The sequence below is a fragment of the Leuresthes tenuis genome, unplaced genomic scaffold (genome assembly GCF_036924035.1).
Source record: "Leuresthes tenuis unplaced genomic scaffold, fLeuTen1.0.hap1 SCAF_4, whole genome shotgun sequence".
Lineage (NCBI taxonomy): Eukaryota > Metazoa > Chordata > Actinopteri > Atheriniformes > Atherinopsidae > Leuresthes > Leuresthes tenuis.
The window spans coordinates 4866732-4884873 of NW_027325358.1; the positions used below are offsets into that span (position 1 = coordinate 4866732).

Genomic DNA, 18142 nt, shown 5'->3' on the forward strand with positions numbered 1-18142 from the left:
CTGCTCTCTGAGTCTTTATAACCTGCACAACACAACATTATAATCCAGAGAAAATGTGTCTTTTTGTATTAAATAACTTTATTTCCAAGAGCCATGTACAATTTGCAAACAAATGTAAACAGGGATATCTGCCAGCATCTGGCAGGAGGGTGAACTACAAAAAGCTTGAGACAGCAATAAAAAAACAACTAATTTGCGTAAATGTCTTTCTCAGGCAACAAACTCCTGCTTATCTGGACATTTGTGGGAAAGCACTGCTTTGTACTGACTGAATGAGGCGTGTTTCATATCCAGCTGCAGAAACCCACGTAACTCTGCCTCACAACTGATGGCCAAGGCAAGAAAAAGTACCTACTTCTGCTGCAAGCACACCGACTATGTCGTTTCTTAAAAAAACACTCCAGACCTTGGCTAGAAGTAAGCACATCAGTGGTGTATGTGTCAAGAGAATTGCCTCAAGGCCGTCCAAACACTGCAATATTCATTTATTCATACTGGCATAAACAAACAAAACAATAAAAAGCAATAAATAGTTTATAAGTGCTAACTCTCAACTTGCTAAAACAGTAAAAAAAACACATAAAAGTAACTGATGCTTGTTACAAACTAGCTAAAATCTAAACAGAAGAATCCATTTTGTTTGGAAGCTGAGGTGAGTTTTCTGCTCACTCTGCAGCAACATCTCCTTCAGTCCTCCCTCAGCCCGGCGCCGCCTCCCGATCCCAAAAGCCAAACAACTTCAAACAAGACAGGACCTTTGTCCCGACACCGTGTCCTCAACCGTGTTCGTCAAAACAAGGACACGAGCGTTAAACTTCTGAGATGTGGCCCCCGGTGATATGCCGTAAAAAAAGATTAGAGGGAGTGGAGCAGACGGCGGTCGGCGCGGACGCTCTCTGCAGCCGCCAACGACGGGACAAAGAGCGGTAAATCTGCGATGGTTATGTTCAGAGAGAGGACAGACACGAGGTAGAAGACGCAGGCATTTTAACAGCAACTGTATCTAGAACAGAAAAGAAGGCCGAGGAAAGCGTGGAGGGTGGAGAGCTAAATGCATTAATCTCCACACAGGAGGAGGAAACACGAGGGGGCAGGATGCAGGATTCTGTGAGACTGCAAACCTGGGTGGGTGGAGCTGTGTGATGGGGCAGCCAGGTGACTGCAGGCTACCAATTGGGTTGGAGGAAAGATGCTGCTCCGCTCAGGGTGGAGGGAGCAGCAACAGAGGTTCCACCTCCTTCTCATCGGGGGAGAAAGAAGACAGCAGAGGAGGGATTTGCCTCCTCAGTCTTTCCGTACCCTCCTCTTCCTCACAGCTTGTTTGTTGCCCTCTTCAGCGCCGTCTCCGTCGTTTTTCAGCTGTGGGACAGAATTTAATTTAAATGCATTTTAACACTAAAATAAACAACAAGACTCTGCTCATTTCTTTTAAGATCAAAGTGCCTGAGAAGCAGGGAGAGAGTATTCCCATCCAGTGATTAACCACAAGGGTCAGAGCCTGGATGAACGTTATATTCGTAGGTCATCGTGGACAAAATTACAGCAACTAGAAAGGTCTTCATTTCCATTTCTGATTCACATTTAGACGATGTGAAGAAGAAAAGGTGAAAATCTGTGAAAATCTAACATCCCTTTGTTACCGGTTAGGACAACTGCTTCTTCTACTGATTTGTAACCAGGAGAAATATAACGTGTTCTGCCAGCCTCTGGTGACTCAACGCAGCCTGAACCCATCAGTGGAAACATTTGGTTTGCTTATGCTCACTCATGAACAAACTAACGAATGTTGCTTCTGGCCAGCTGATGCATTCAAGTCCAACACTTTAATCAGTATCATGCCATAAAATCAAGCCTGCTTGATGTATTTGCTCAGATTTCAGCCTCTTGTAAATGAGTGGATTTTGCACTCGGCTGTGCGATTCATAGCCTCCTGGTAAGGTTCATCTTCTCTCTCCTCCACCCAAGCAAAGAAAAAGGTAACCAGCCACCCATGATAGTAGGCAGTCCCAGCCTTCAACAGTTCCCTTTTTCCTTGAAAATAGTCATCAAGTACGAATCTTAACAGAAAATCAGAGGGGAACAACTAGAACAACGTCTGTAAAGCAGAGCTGGGTCGTAGTTATCCCTGGGATCTAATACTGGTCACATACAAGCAGCAATGTGGCCCACTGCTAGCAAACTTTTCAGCATTTTCAGGTTAGTTAATATGAGAAAATCCGTGTCCATGAGGCCAACAGCACCTAAAGGTCCTTGAACCGGGATGGCGTTAGGCGACACCACTGCTGCGACTTCTGTTGTCTTCAAACTGAGATAAAAGACATGATTCGAAGTCCTAAACTCACAAGGATGAAGCGTTTTAAACTATGTGACAGCGGTTTGAAACGCTTTCAAATTATTCTCAACCAACTCCATCTAAAACAGACATGTTGGTAATGAGAGAGATGTTTTAAAGTAAAGCTGCTCAACTACTCCAGGTTCCTTAACTAATCCGAGCTCATAATTGTGGTCCAAAGATGGAGAAAGTTAAACCATCGCTGAACGCATTTAATCTGCACAAATCAGTCTGATCAGTGCGGCAACTGCTGTTTTATTTCTAAACCATAAAGGGTTAGAGCTTTGTGACTTTAACCAACAATGACATGTTATATGTGATCATTTGACCTAATTTGGGTAAGAACACATCCATCAAAGCTTTTGCTAACGCAGTTAATCCGGTAAAAATTGGAGACACCAACCTTTTCTTCTACTGTTCTCTCAGGAATTTTGCTTTCCTTCTCTCCTTCTTCTTCTTCCTCCTCCTCCTCCTCCTCTACTTCTTCCTCCTCCTCATCTTCATCATCCTCATCTCGATTGTCCCCTCCTGCACCGCTGTCTTCCATCTCATCCTCTTCTGTTGCTTTAGAAGAAGAGGAAAAGAAAACGAATGGTGGTGACTGTTCAGAAACGGTGTAGCTCAGATACTTTGGTCAGCACAGCATCAGCAGAGTTTGTCACACCTGCAGCTGGTGCTGCCTCCGAGGCCTCAGCTGCTCCGTCTTCATCTGCTGCTGCCGCCGCTTCCTCTTCTTCCTCCTCCTCTTCCTCTTCCTCCTCTTCTATATCAGTCTTGGGAAGATTCGCCTTTTTGTACACATAGTCCTCATCTGATTTCTGGAACACAAAGCAGAGCGTTTCGGTCAGACTCAGGACTTAAATCATGTCATGATCAGCGTGGACAATAGAAATGAGACCGGTCTTGGTACCTTTGGCCAGCAGAAGAGCACTGCCAGTCCAATGGGCAGGCCTACTGTCAGCATGTAGATCACCCAGAGCCACGGTCGCTCCTCTGCAGCCATCGTCAGCTGGGCAAAAATCCCCGGCTGTTGGAAAAAAAAATAAAAAATGGACCAGAGATCAAGTTTTGAGTATTTTCCTTACAGGAACATCATGGCGCTGTGGGAAATTACACGTGCCTATTTAACCTTCCTGCTGCCGTCATAAGGCTGCACACTGACCTCGTTAGCGCTGGCCACCAGTTTCTTCAGCCCCCAGCTGTCAGAGGCCCAGCGGTCGGCCACCTCCTTGTGTGAGGTGATAATGAAGTTGTCAAAGTAGATATCCGAGGTCATGGACCACAGTTCTAGTCCCAGTCCCTTGAACGGCATCATCCTGAATGGCTGCAGGTCCTCAAAATAGTCTGGGTTATTGATCTTGCGTGGCTTCCAGACTCCCTTGGGGTCAGACAAAGAAAGCGAGGACAGGTTTAAACCTCTGGAGTCAAAACATATGATGTAGCAGCAAGATGCAGCCTCCATTTCAGCTTGTGTTGAAAGTGCAGACTTCAAACTATAAACCAGGTTTAAATTGTGTTGATAGACCAAGTAAAACCAGACTCATGATATATTATTCACACCAAGCTTTTTCCTGAATAATGTCGTCACGTTTGGTGCAGAAAGAAACGGTAAAAACGGGCTATTCGAAGGAAATTGCTCGCTGTTGTTTTCACAGGAAAATAAATTTTACTTTTTCCTACTCGAATTTGATGTTTTTTTAAGGCGAAATATAAAAGATAAAAATCTAAAGTAGACATGACTGGAGAAGAAGTGTAAGACAAAATAAACACAACTAGTGGAAACTATGCGGCTGTCGGGACAAAACGTTCCACAAAAGCTAAAAATCAGCTGCTACCTGATAGTTAGGATTGTCCACCAGAGGAGCTTTCCATTTGCCCTTGTACTGAGGGTTGTTGATCATCGGGCGCTTCCACCTTCCACAGCCAGGGGCCGTCTCGCAGGCTGGGTTAGGAACCTGCGGGGCCTCCCACTCTCCATCCATCTCCTCGTCCCTGCACACACAGATCGACACAACGATGAGCTTTCAGGCGTCATTCCACTGTTTAAATAACACAGCTCACAGGCTGCTGAGGAGGGCTGAGCAATTTTACTGATACCGCGATATATAGCGATATTTTATTTCCCGATAAAGTATCGATTTTTCAGCAACGAATATCAATTTATTTATTTAAATTTTTAAGCAAACTTTATTGAAAAGTCAGACGTTACAATTAGTGGAAACACAGAACATAATAAAAAACGATGCCATGGGGGTCACATTATACAAAACAGTGATAGTTAATAAAAATGTTATATAAAGTGCAAAGCTCAGAGGTTTTCATGGTTTTTCTGTTTATAGAATGTAGGATTGTTGTAATGTTTTGTTTGAGCTTCTCAAAAATGAAAAAAGACGGTTTGTGATTAGAGAATTTGGATTTGTGTTTATGGTATTTAGCAAGTAAAACAAGCAGGTTGATGATGTAATATTCACAACATAAACTTGAGTCTGCGTACGCTGAAGACACGTTTGTGACACGTTTGTTTTGTTTCCGTTTGTCTGGTGGTGTTGTCCTTCCGGGTCAAAGGTCGGACCACCAGTCCAATTCATGTCAAATCACACTGTCCCTTTAAAATCTTTCAGAACATGATGTGTGTTAAATCGTATCGTATCGAATCGTATAAAATCGTATCGCTGAATGCCGTGTATCGTATCGTGAGATTAGTGTATCGCTACAGCCCTACTGCTGAGTTTGAATCTCTTTACCAGTCCTCTGGTTTCTCAGCATTAGGGTCAGGAACAAATTCTGCTTCATCATCCAGCCAGTCCTCTGGTTTCAATGCATCAGGGTCCTCGATCTTTGCAGGTGCATCCTCATCCCTTAAAAACACACATACACCAAACACTGATTTCCCACTGAAATTAAATCTGGGACTAACACATCAGCAGAATAATGTAACTGCTCTCTTTATGTAGTTCCTCCTCGGTAGAGATGAAGGCTTCTTAACTACTTATAAGGATGTTATAGTCACCAGTCAGCAGGCTTCACCGCCTCTGGGTCAGGAATCTTGGCCCTCTCATCCCAGTCTTCTGGTTTGGAGTCATTTGGGTCGTCTATCTCCTTCGGTGGGTTGACAGGAGGAACCACGTCATTCAGCAGGCTGCCGCGGCTCACGCTCGACTGATCGATGAACAACTCGTAGCTGTTGTCCGGGTTCAGAACTGACAGCAGAGAAAAGGGAATAAAGTACATGAAAAATCCCTCAGCAGGCCTTTTCACGTTGGGTACATCACATACCCAGCGTGTAGAGGTGAGTTTTCTTGTCGGTGTAGAACTTCTTCAGGTCGACGTCGGCCCTCTTGGCGTGCTTCTCCTCCATGTCTTTGTTCAGAGGGTTCTTGTGGCGGAAGATGAAGTGCAGCTTGTAGTCCTCGCCGCATTTGTCGGGTCCAAACATGATGGTGTAGGGTGTACGGTCGTGAAACTGCTCCTGCGGTGCAGAGCAGGAGATAGATGTGATGAGGAAGTTTTCAGTCTGGAAGTGTCAACACAATCTTTGCAAAATTCTTTAGCACACATGACACGAAGGTGTCTCTAAAGCAGTTTTCATATTTACACCGACAGATGTCAATGAAAATGTGTGCTTTTCTTCAGCTGCAGCCAACATGTGCAGACCCACACTACTGGCTATGTAGGGCTTTTTTTTGCATTTGACAAAAATCACTTAATTCTTAAGTTATATACAACTACAGTGCTGTAATTTCTGCAGAATTCACATGTACAATGATCAGAGAGCAGCCAGTAACTATGAGCCTCTTAAGGGTAATAAACTACAAGGAAAATACATAAAAAAAAACAATAAAAAACAGGCTGATTGGTCTGAAATATCTATAAACTAAGTGACCAAGTCAATAAGCTGACAACAGAGGGGCAAACTGAAGCATTATGTTTACTACTGTAAGTGAGATTAAACTATAATACAGCACTGTGCAAAAGTCTTGATCCTGAGAGACAGTTGTTCTGGTTCCTGAGGGTCTTAAGTTAGCTTTCTGGTTGCTTACAAAATACCGTAGTTGAACTTGTTTGTTTGTTGAGTCACTTAACGCTGACCTATGATTCATTCAAGCATAAAGAGGCACCTAATTGAAGGGATGACCAGGGTTCAGTGCACCAGTGTGTACAACTTAGAGAATCATTTTAATTTTTTTTACTAGCAGTCTGTCACAAAGACACATTATTTGTTCCCATTTCTTTAGTTGCATCTATGAAAAACAGCAAAGAAAACACAGTCTGACAGACAGAAAATAGGATTTCTGCAGCAACAAGGTGATTCCCAAAGAGCTATTAGCTGAAAACTTGGCATATCTCAGCATGGTGTGCAGTGTGTCCTTAAAACATTTGAGGAAACTGGACAAGTGGAGGACAAAAGAAGAAGTGTCAGGCCTAAAAAACTATCTGCAGCAGATGAACAGTAAACCAACCAGATTCAGACTGCCAGTGTCTGAGAGCAGTTTGATGTATGCTCCACCGCAGTCAATACCATCCTGGAAATTCACCTCATACCTACAACCAGAAGACACCCAAACAATTTCAACAATTTCTCTCAAGTGAAAGTAAGCAAAAAGAGACTCTGTGCTCGTGTTAACGTACTGAACAACCAGAGGTTCATCCTCGAAGACAAAGGGTTTGTCCAGCATCGCAGCAATGGCGTGATGTTTGGCCCGGGACTTCAGCACCAGGCCCAGGTCGCCTGGAACCTTGTTCTCCTTCAGCTGCTCCACAGCCCACTTTCCTGCCGTCACAGAGGGGTTGGATGGAGGTCAAAACACAAATAATTCAGTCAGAAAATTTCATTTTCATGATCCTAACTACAAGAGTTCAACTCTTAGATAAGAAAAGTGTCTCTGTGTGGAGTTGAGACAGCACACATCTGGATGAGAGGAAGAGCGGCAACTCACCGTCATATTTGGCGATGTCTTCATCCGCGTCCTCCTTCGTTGTTTTTGACGTCTGCCACCTGCAGGATTAACATCACAAAGCTCCCTCTCACACACATGAACACAATCCTTTTGCACGTTTATTCTTAGAAGCACTTCTCTCATACCTGTCCAGTGAGCCGTCATCAAACGTCTCTGCGAGGTACACGTCGCCGGTGGGAACGGGAGTTTTGTACGTTACCTGGGAAACATGAAAAGATGTCCGATTGTTATAAGTTTCACCTCAACATGTGCATTTGATGTAAGACCCGTTTCTGACCTGAAAGGAGATGTTGGCATCACTTCCAGTCATCTCAGCTTCCTTTTCATCAGACTGTTCCTCGTCTATCACTGTCGCCTCCTCCTCATCCTCATCCTCTGCCAGCAGAACTTTCAATTCCTCCTCGTCCAAACCCATGTCATCGTCTGAAACGTCAGCCTCTAGCTGCTGCTCTTGGGCCACCACGGCTGCCACAGCCAGGGAGGACAGGAGCAGCAGGCGCCACGTCCAGCCTCCGCCCAACTTCATCTAAGACAGGGGAGGAATGGGAGTGGTGAGCAGATGCTGAGATAAACAAAGAGAAGCCGGGCGAGGGGGGGGGCGAGTGGCACGGAAAGAAGAGGCAGGTGAGTTTGAGATAGGTTTTATTTATGGAGAGTGACTGTGTGCGTCGGGTCAGTGATATAAATAGAGAACACAAGTGTGTTAAGAGATGGAGGGAGGTGTGTGTGAGATAAAAAGCAAGCAAAGAAATGAAGGTCACATTAGAGCAGAACACGCATGCAAACCGTGTCATCACATCTCTAATCTCACACTTTACTCATGAGCCTGAAGTTAAAGATTAAAAAATGCTCCTTTTCTACTCCAGAAACATCTCACCTTTGTAAATATGCCTCCATCTCCTTATGCATCCCTACAAATCTAGCCTTCTAACTGTCCTCACAGCTCAAAATTAACATGTATTGGAAACTGTAAAGGGCTCACTATTATTTTGTCAAACAACAGCATCAATAACTTCCTATTGATCAGCCGGTCTTTGTTAGAAGATGCAGGACATGAAAAGCATCACCGCAGACAGCACAGCAGCACGCGTTACTCAATTCCTGCTTAACTTTCATTTACACACTGATGGTGTTCCATCTGCTAACAACAGAATATCAAGCGTACGTGATAAACAGCACGCTGATCACGTAGCACAAAAACGCATTTATCTTATCATGAAAAGAGCTAAAATGTTGCTCATCCATCTGCATTTTTACTGTGACTGTAAACAATATTTTAAAATCCAGACAGGTGAGCTTAGACTTACTAACAGCTGGAAATCACATGTAAAAACATTCTATCCTTCTCTAAAGTTTTGAAATTGAATACAGAAATATAGAACCCCCCCCCCATTCATTTGAATTAATTCACCTGTGTTAAATCTTTTGGGGTGAACTGACATGAATGAACGGCAGAGAGAAGACAGAGAAGCAATAAGAGTCAATCAAATGGTGGGAACAGATGAGAAAATGTGGCACAGAGATGTTCCATCATGTCTGGGAAGATGCTGGTCAGTCACACGAGTTTACTGTGTGCAGGTTTCAACCAGAAATGTGTCCAAAAGTGTCCTAATGTACATAAAGTCTCCTTTGAAACAGGCAAAAACCACCTCAAGCAAGAGTATAAACATTATGGTGCAGTAGTGGACTTTTTTTACACTGCTTCCAATCACCTTTTCTCATTAAGATCTTCTAACTGTGAATCAAAAACAGCAATGACTACCAAGCTATTCCTCTTAGGACAGATTTGTTACTAATACCGATCACGTTTAGGGTTTTTAAAACTGTGTCAGCTCAAATGTAACCCAGCTGAATGGAAACTGCTGTGGAAATGCTTTGGTTCCCTGGGAACTAGTCATGTGGAGTACGAACTAAAACCAAACCGGTTCCTTTTGGTTGAATTAAATCCACAAAGTGACTGTCGTCATCTGTAAGAACAATACACCGCATGTCAAAAAGGAACATGGCTCTCTGATACCCCTAATTTAATTACATCCTTTCTGTGCATCAGCTTTATGTGACTTCCTCATAAAACATCCCAGACAGGACTCAATAATGTCCATTTCTTCGGTGAATTGCTTGTACAGCCGTCACCACCATTACGTTCATCTCGACTCCACAACCATTATGACAAGCTCATCATGACAAGACAAAAATGAGATAATGAGCAAATTGCAGTTAATTATATCCACAATGCAAGCTGTACAAAAAAACCCCAAACAAACAGGACACACCTCAAATGTATTACATTACAGCAATTCAAGTTTCTGTCCCTCTTGTAAACACAGTCCATCTCATGGGGCAACATCACTCATCAGCCTCTGACTGCTGCTGTTAAACAGCCATAAAAGCTCTATTTTCGTTCTAAAACTCTTTAAAAAACTAACCTTAATATGATATAAGTATGGGCACTGTAAATTGAAGTAAAATAAAGGTCATAGGACAGGGTTGTGAAGTTAACATGGCTGCCACCGAGCGCTGCAATGCCCAAACTCTCAGATGAATGGCACAGTCCACAGCACCTGCTCCGCTGGCTAATGCTAGCTATCGTAGCAGGACACGCGCCAGTCACAAATAGCAAACGTTAGCATAACAACAGTTTATCTAACAACCAAAAGGTATAATACATGGAGCTGACCAGTGAAATATGCCCTGAAATTAAAAACACAGGCTGCAAAAATGATATTCGAAGTAAGCTGTGATCGAAATGTTTAATGGCCAGCAGAAATGAATGGATAGCAACTGCTAGCATGCTAACTTAGCAGCAATAACGCGCAGGAGGGGATGTCGAGCGCACACACAAACCTTGCGCCTTGTTGCAACTGTAGGGGGAAAAGTCTTCCCTTGAAACTGCTTCTCAAACAAAAACAGCGTAGGAATCTTGTGCGGCTGGCCCGCTTTGAGTTTCACTAGGAAACTGGAGGGAGAGGACGGTTATCGGCTGGGGAGGATGGACCGTAAGTGACAGCTTGGCCCGGATAACGGTGTGAGGTTGAATAGTGCTGCAAGGCAGTTTCTGGTGAGGAGCATGCGCACTTCGTGCAGAAGCAGAACGTGAATGATACCTTCAGGTGCCCACGAAATTAAGGAGAGAAGAGTTACTTCGTTGACTAAAGGTGCGGAACAGCTGGCGACTGATTGTAAAAAGCTGCTGTCACATTGAACATGATGTCGGACGCGAGTTGATTTTAATAGCGGCTGTTTAAAGTTAAATTTAATAACTGCTTTCACAAATATGCCTAACCGATTCAGGCATGTGAAAAATATGTTTATGGCTTCTTTTATTCCACATCTATGAATAAACTGTCTAGTAGTAATAATACAAATATTTAACATCACATATTCCTCTAATAATCTATTATAGTCGAGGAAATTATGTAATTATCTTCTACAATGATGATACAATGTGATTTGGAAACTTTTTACAGTGTACAGTGTTGAACAGATTTCCACAATGGTTTTATAAAATCACAACAAAGAAAAGATGCGCAATCCACCTCAGAGTCACAAAGCATACTATTTTTCTGTCACTGTTAAATCTTTTCTGTGGAACTTATCACAAAGATAAATATCTATCACCATTTTAAATGAGGATTCCGGTTATCAATCTAAGAATCGTCTCTTCAGATTATTGCGCAGCAACTCTGAATTCCCAGTTGATGCGAATGTAGCATGAGTCGCTCGAGCGCTTCCAGTTGTCGTAAACTGGCATCAACTCCAGTTTGGCCGTTGGGAGGTTGGAGGCGTACAGAAATGGACGTTGGAAGTATTTTAAGCACACAAACTTTTCAGTGATTTATTTGGATGTGTCGTTTATTCAGTAGCAATACTTAATATACTCAGGCATAGCAGATAAAATACACCCCAAATGAAAAAAGTCTGCGCTCATGACTCTGGGCTTTCATGCATTTCCAAAAGTAGATCTTCTCTCAGTTGACCTTCTGATGAAAATTTGAAACAGTCGTGACATGGTTTTCATCCTTAAGGACACTGTGAGCGTTCATAATGGCCAAATGTTTTAGTTTCAGCCTGCGTCTTGGTGTTGCGCAGCCAGGTTTTCAGCCTGAGAAAGGCTGAGAAAGAGCGCTCGGATGCCGCCACAGATATGGGCAGAGCCAGGAGCGGGTTTGGGGCTACAAGGTTGGCAGGATGGACACAACATCCTGGATGGTGCTAACTTCTCGTCCCCTACACACATCCCTCATACAGATGTGTTGTTTTCAATTTAATGGCAGCCTAAACCGGAAATGTGAGAGAACAGAGCTAATTAGTTAGTGAAATAATTCTATTTTGTGTTAAGGCCCGCTCTTGGTGGACTTTTGGTGCTAACACTGAAATTTCACTGCGTACTTTCCAATAATCGAATCATGAATACAGTCACCGGTGAGTTCCCAGTGTTCCTTCATGTCGTGTAAAGATTAAGATCAATTCGTCATATAAATGTTTTTCTTTTTAACATATTTTATTGAGCAACATCCAGAGAGATATCTCAAACAGGTAGTTATAAACACAGACATGTCCTCAGGAGGTTGAGACTTGGGAGCTCAGTCCTGACAGTTCTACAGATGGAGAGCGTCCTCTGCTCCTGCATCACCCTGTGAAGCGGCAGCTGCTCTGCGGCAGAGAAGAAGGCGCTGCAGAGGGAGGTGAAAGCTGCACAAAGGACTGTGGGACACAGCCTATCCACCACCACGGACATGTACACCTCCAGAAGCAGAAAGCGGGTCTCCCGCATCATGAGGGATCCCACTTACCCCGCACACACAGTTTGTCTCCCTCCCCTCAGGCCGGAGGCTGCGGAGCATTAAGAGCAGGAACACCAGACTGAGGAACAACTTCTACCTGGAGGCTGTGAGACTGTTGCCCCCCCCCCCCCCCAAAAAAAAAAAACTTTGAACACTACAATTGTCACTTTAAGATGTCATTTTATTCCTAAGTGCACACTACCTCAATGGTACAGGACTGTTTAATTTCCACTTATTTTGCGTATTTTATTTATCTTGCTTTGAATATATCCTTAATTAGATTTTTTTTTATTTATTGGGCTTGCACAGGGGCCAGATAAACAGATTTCGTTTCACCCTGTTTTTAACGTGTCGAAATGACAAAAATCTTTGAATCTTTTGAATCTTTGAAAAAAAGTATTTGCGGCGTTTAAACCGAAACAGGTTCCAAGAGGTGCCGTAAATTGTGCGCTCCGGCGCATGCGCGACTCGTATACGGTAAACATTGATGGTGTCCGCATGGTTGTGGAGGGTTGATTTAAATCATTTAAATAAAACTACAAACAGCAATAAAAAACAGCAGAATGAAGGACACGCCGCTGTCCAACTGTGAGAGGGACTTCCTGCTGAAAGCCATCGAAGAGAAAAAGGTGCGTTCAAAGCCTCTCTGCTGTCCAACTCATGAAAGTGTTTTTGTATGTCTGCTTGCGTTTTCTTTGCGTTTTCTGGATTATTTCTCATAGAAATTGTCAGTGCAACAAAAATATAAAGGAAATGTGTTTGTTTTTCCACTTTGTGGATCAAAACCGACTTCATCCCTTGTTGCATCCAGTTGGAAAGTTGTGGCTTACTTGAAGAGCCACTGTACTGTTACTGGACAGAAGGTCACATTTTTACTTTCTTTTCACCCTTTATGATGTTTTTCTCCGGTATTCCCATGAGATCAGTCGCTGTTGTAGCCTCATTCACATGAGTAAACTGTAGCTTAGCCTGCTGGGAGCTGGTGGTCTTCTTCCTGACCACACTCAGTTTAAGTCGCCCTCGAACACACCAAACACCACCAGCAGTGGGTCTTTTTTTCAACACTGTATCAACTGTTATGTACAGATTTCTTTGCCTTTTGTCTTTAATTCCTTTCCATGAGGAGTTTTTCCTTTCCTTTGATTTGGATGGTGTTTTCCTGCTCTGTGAGAAAAGATGACTGAGCTGTTTCATTCACTCCTCCTGCAGCGGATCGATGGACGGCAGACTTATGACTACAGGAAGATTAAGATCACTTTTGGGACCGACTATGGATGCTGTTTTGTGAATCTGGGACAGACCAGGTGAGACTGTGGCTGAATGTATTTAAAACATTTGCAGTGTGTCAGAAAATATGACGGACTGTTCTCATAGGTGTTTTATGTGTGTTACGTTGATACGGTAACCATTCACCTTTAAGTTGTGACACAAGAAGAGGCGAAATCAATGTAAATCTGTGGTTTTATGACAGCTGAAGTGATCCAGTTTGGATCGTAGAAGCTGTTTACACCTGGTATTAACATGCGTCCCAGCCGATCCGATCAGTAATGAACAGCTCTACAGGTGGATGGCCAGTTTGACCACATTCAGAGGTGGTCTGAGACGAAGACCCTCCCCACAACCAGCGTCCAAATGATCATTTGCTAAGGTCCTGGTGCAAGACCCTCCGAGACACCCTCGGATGTTCTTTGACCACACTTTGACTGGTCAGAGCTCCTTTGGCAGGCTGAGGAGAGCTGTATGAGGCGGGCGGTCATGATGTTATGGCTGATCGGTGCAGGATTGATTCAGCCCACAGACCAGAGCAGATCTTAGCAGTTTTGAGTCTGCTTCAGACTCACAGATGACTCACAGCTTTACTCTGAACCGATCCAGCAGATCTCGCTGCTCACGATCAGAAACGGTTCCAAAAACACAAAGAAATACAAATTAGTTGCAGTGAACACGCCTAACAGCGTTAGTATCTGCCTGTCTAAGAGCGGTGAGGTGATGGCTGCATCCAGTCCTGTAAACGGTGAGTGCTACACCCCGGCTGCACCCAGGCCCCGAAATGGATCATTTGATCAGCTGCTGTGCGTTGCACAGATGAAGAAAAAGAAACCAAGATAGTGTGGCTTTACAAAATCTTAGGAAGACAGGAGAGCTGTCTTCTTTTTATGAACAAATTTCATCCATACTTTGGTGTTTGTCAGCCTTAGTTTGCTGATTTCCTGTTAGCTGTTGAAGAGGACGTGGAGAAAGAGCTGGATCAGTGGGAGCCTGGGTGATTTCAGAGGAAAAGTAGTTCCTACACCATGAATTAGTTTATAGAACAGAGGCGATAATACTATTTACTCACAATAAAGATAATGAATGATGCTAAGAAAACAGTTTGAAGCTGGATTTGATCTCAGTTGTATTTTGATGCTTTTTGCCTCTGTTGTTGGAATATTTTACAGTATTTCTTACAGTCTGCTGATGACAAACAGCATTTTGTTTCCTTCTGGGTCTGAGAAATAACAATAAAGTGAATCTTTCATACTGTCATAGTGAGAGAATACCTTTCCTGAAACGACATTACCTATTTAATGCAACATGTGTTCATTTACATGCAACATTCCCGCCCTTTAGCTTTAAATTTGGTTCACTTCAGAGCAGAATGATGAAAGAAAGCGCTGCCCGTGTGATGCAGCTCAGTCCTCTCCTCAGGGTCATGGCTCAGGTGTCGTGTGAGCTGGTGGCGCCGAAAGAGAATCGCCCGAATGAGGGAATCATGTTCTTCAACATCGAGCTGTCGCCCATGGCCTCGCCGGCGTTCGAGCAGGGAAGGTGAGGACAACCCGAGGAGGCTGTTGTTCTGCTGGCAGACCTCACACATGCTTTTCAGTCCTTGTTTACTGAGGCGTTTCTTTTCATATCATAAAGTTATCATCTGTTCCCAGACAGTCGGAGATGTCCGTGAAGCTGAACAGGCAGCTGGAGAGATGCCTGAGAAACTCCAAGTGCATTGATACGGAGTCGCTTTGCGTGGCGTCCGGGGAAAAGGTGATAAGCAGACAGACAGACAGACAGACAGACGGGAGCTTTTTTATCCACTGTGACGATGATCTGTGTGTGTTTGTGTGTGAGATCAGGTGTGGCAGATCAGAGTGGATGTCCACATGCTAAACAATGACGGGAACCTGATGGATGCCGCCAGCATTGCCGCCATCACCGCTCTGTGCCACTTCAGACGCCCTGACGTGGGCATCCAGGGAGAGGAAGTCACAGTGGTGAGGCAGCACCAACCACCGCGGACGTGCCTACCTCAGCTTCCTCTTACACGGCGTGCTGGTCGTAATTTTGTGTTTGTCTCCTCAGTACAGTCCAGAGGAGAGGGACCCAATTCCTCTGAGTATCTACCACATGCCCATCAGTGTCAGCTTCGCCTTCTTCCAACAAGGGTAAGTCTGTGCATTCGAATGAAAGCTTTACTTTGCAGACCTGCGGGCCTGAAAACACGTTGACTTCACAGCCGCTGACACCCTCTGAGTTTTAGTAATTGTGCTGTGCTGAAGTCAACAAGCATCCGGCTGAAGAATGGGATGAAGAAGGTCACTTTCACCCTCTCACGTACAAAGAGACGCACACTTAGGCGGGAGCTGCTAATTAAGCTTGTTTCATCTTGATCTTTCCTACATTCCTCTTCCTCCCTGTGGCTTGCTTATTGATTAAGAATCTTTGAACTCTTGGTCAAAGGTAAATAGGAAGGAAAGCTGAAGTTGAGGATTAGGAGAGCAATGGCTAGCTTGCCTGTTCATTGTTATTTTTTAGCTGAGAAAGCTGACAAAGGGTCGTGTGTTGCAAATGATCACAGTGGACATGGTGCGATCATTTCCAGTTATTAGATTCCTAATCTGAGATTACTGGGTTTTAGCAATCTTAGAGCTATTAGAGTAAGCGGTTCAGTTCTTATGTCCAGGGTACACAGTTTGAATGGAGATTGATGTGTTTGGCTGAAGGTGGTAGTCCTGCACAGGTGTGACTGTAATGGTCACTGACTCCAACAAACCGGCACTTCTGTTGATATTTTTGTTTAGTAAATTATTGCTGTGGCTATTTATCACTGAGGGGGTGTTACCATTTGTGTCCGTGAAGAAGGATTCACTGTTTTCTTGTTTAAATTTTTTGCACACGGGCAACAGTTTCCAAGATATTTCGTAATTTTCTCCATGATTGTGTCATAGACTGCAGAGTTTAGCTGGTTGGTGGGTTTTCACCAGTCAATAGTCAAATATTTTTCTCAGTTTGTTAACTCAGAAAAGAGAAAAGAAAGTCAGGATATGTGTCAGCTTGGATCTATCAGTGTTGTTCTGCCCATCCTGCTGCTGGCAGACGCCGTTCAGAGGAGAACAGACTGGATGGATGCAACTCGGGGTGCAGCAAAGAGAAATTAGGGATTGTTTGTGCATAAATCTCTGCAGAGAACCAACGAAACTTGATGAAACTCCAGTAGACAAATGGAGGGGGGGTCCTGTGTTTGCATCTGTAACAGCTGGCAGTTTTTTGTCATTTCAAGACACAATCAGGTCACGTGACAAAAACAATTTGCTCTGCATTTACTAATTTGCTAAACGACGCATTCTTAAGGTGTAATAAACTGGTTGACTGTCACAGGACGTTTCTCCTGGTGGACCCGTGCGAGCGGGAGGAGCGAGTGATGGACGGCCTGCTGATGATCGCCATGAACAAACACAGAGAAATCTGCTCCATCCAGTCCAGCGGGGGCATCATGTTGCTTAAGGAGCAGGTGAGCCGGCCTCCAAGGTTGCTGTCACTTATTTTTAAGATGATATGTGCAGGACAAAAGTTTTCTTATATTTTCATATTGGTCTCTGTTTTTGAAGGTTATGAGATGCAGTAAAATAGCCAGCGTCAAGGTGTCGGAGATCACAGAACTCATCAACAAAGCGCTGTTGAATGACAAGACTGCCAGGTGAGCGGTTTCGAATTTGTTTTCTTTGGGATGCCCATTAGAAATTTTGACTTCACTTTAGAAGCTTTTGTCTTAAATTTTCCAGGAAGGCAGGCGGCAGGTGTGGCTTTGCAGAGTCCATGCCTCAGGAGCGAATCACGGCTCTGAAAATGGACGACACGGCGGTGGAGATGACAGATGTGACTGAAACGGCGAGCGCCATCGTCCAGAAAACCGAAGCCCCAACTCCGAGGTATCCTGATCTGAGCTGGAATGACAAGAGAAAAAATGTCATTTTTAAATTTCTGATTAAAGTTTGACCAAACACCAGGGTGCCATCACCGGTGGTGCCAGTCCCAGGAGTTGGGCAGGTGGGGCAGGGTCTGCAAAACAGCTGGGGCTTGGAGGAAGATGAGGAGGAGGAAGAGGAGGAGGAGGAGGGTGAAGAGGGCAATGGAGAAGAGAAAGTGGAAGAAGTTATGAAGATGGAGGAGGAAAAAGTGGACACTAGAAAAGGTAATTTGTATATTTTTTTGTCTTCTGTTAACTTAAGTTAAAAAGTTGCTTAAACGGTTTATATGAACCTTGAAATCTTCGTCTCACAGTGGATTTAGTCGAGATATCAGACAGTGAGGAAGAGGAGGTGGTCATACTTCATCCAGAAACAACAGAGAAACCAAAGTAAGTGCTTCTCTTCTAAAGTAAGTAAATCTCTTCATATGAGAATGCACTGAGGAGGTTTGCAAAAATTTTGAGGTTATTAAGCAGTTTTTAACAGCTTTTTTTCTTTCTTTTTCTCAGAAATACCAGGTCCAGTTCCAGCCAGAAGAGGGCAGCAGCATCCAAGAAAACTCAGAAAAAATAACAAGAATAACAAACATGAAAGAAAAAAAGTAAAATGAAATTAAATGACAACCGAATAAATATATTTTTACATTGTCTCCAGTTCAAATTACACATGTTTGCGTATAATTTTAAAGTTTCTTGACATGATTTAGTTTTGTCTGTAGTTTAAACACTATATGGCTGGAAAATAAACTTTTTTTTAATATAATTTGAGTTTAAGTGTCTGCTTGAAGTACCAACTGTGTAAAAAAGAAAAATACACAAAAATATATTTGAAGAATTTTGGATA

The 18142-nt window shown here is 43.6% G+C and overlaps 3 protein-coding genes across 3 annotated transcripts in view; 2 read left to right on the forward strand and 1 right to left on the reverse strand.

The window, feature by feature from the left end:
- The window catches only part of ctnnd1 (catenin (cadherin-associated protein), delta 1), a 250087-nt gene that overhangs the window by 112334 nt on the left and 119611 nt on the right, over positions 1–18142 (forward strand). The window lies entirely within an intron of this gene.
- On the reverse strand, positions 59–10346 carry clgn (calmegin). The gene is made up of 15 exons (XM_072384221.1): positions 10135–10346; positions 7568–7816; positions 7416–7489; positions 7270–7328; positions 6962–7103; positions 6793–6874; positions 5609–5801; positions 5343–5532; positions 5077–5190; positions 4168–4324; positions 3495–3710; positions 3243–3359; positions 2997–3150; positions 2736–2896; positions 59–1359 (listed from the first exon to the last, which is right to left on the reverse strand). The coding sequence occupies exons 2-15, from the start codon at positions 7814–7816 to the stop codon at positions 1285–1287; spliced, it is 1983 nt and encodes a 660-aa protein (XP_072240322.1). The 5' UTR covers positions 10135–10346; the 3' UTR covers positions 59–1284.
- On the forward strand, positions 12470–17998 carry exosc9 (exosome component 9). Its single transcript, XM_072384202.1, has 12 exons — positions 12470–12703; positions 13284–13378; positions 14763–14882; positions 14996–15098; positions 15188–15325; positions 15414–15496; positions 16710–16842; positions 16940–17028; positions 17114–17260; positions 17339–17523; positions 17613–17688; positions 17809–17998. The coding sequence occupies exons 1-12, from the start codon at positions 12638–12640 to the stop codon at positions 17870–17872; spliced, it is 1299 nt and encodes a 432-aa protein (XP_072240303.1). The 5' UTR covers positions 12470–12637; the 3' UTR covers positions 17873–17998.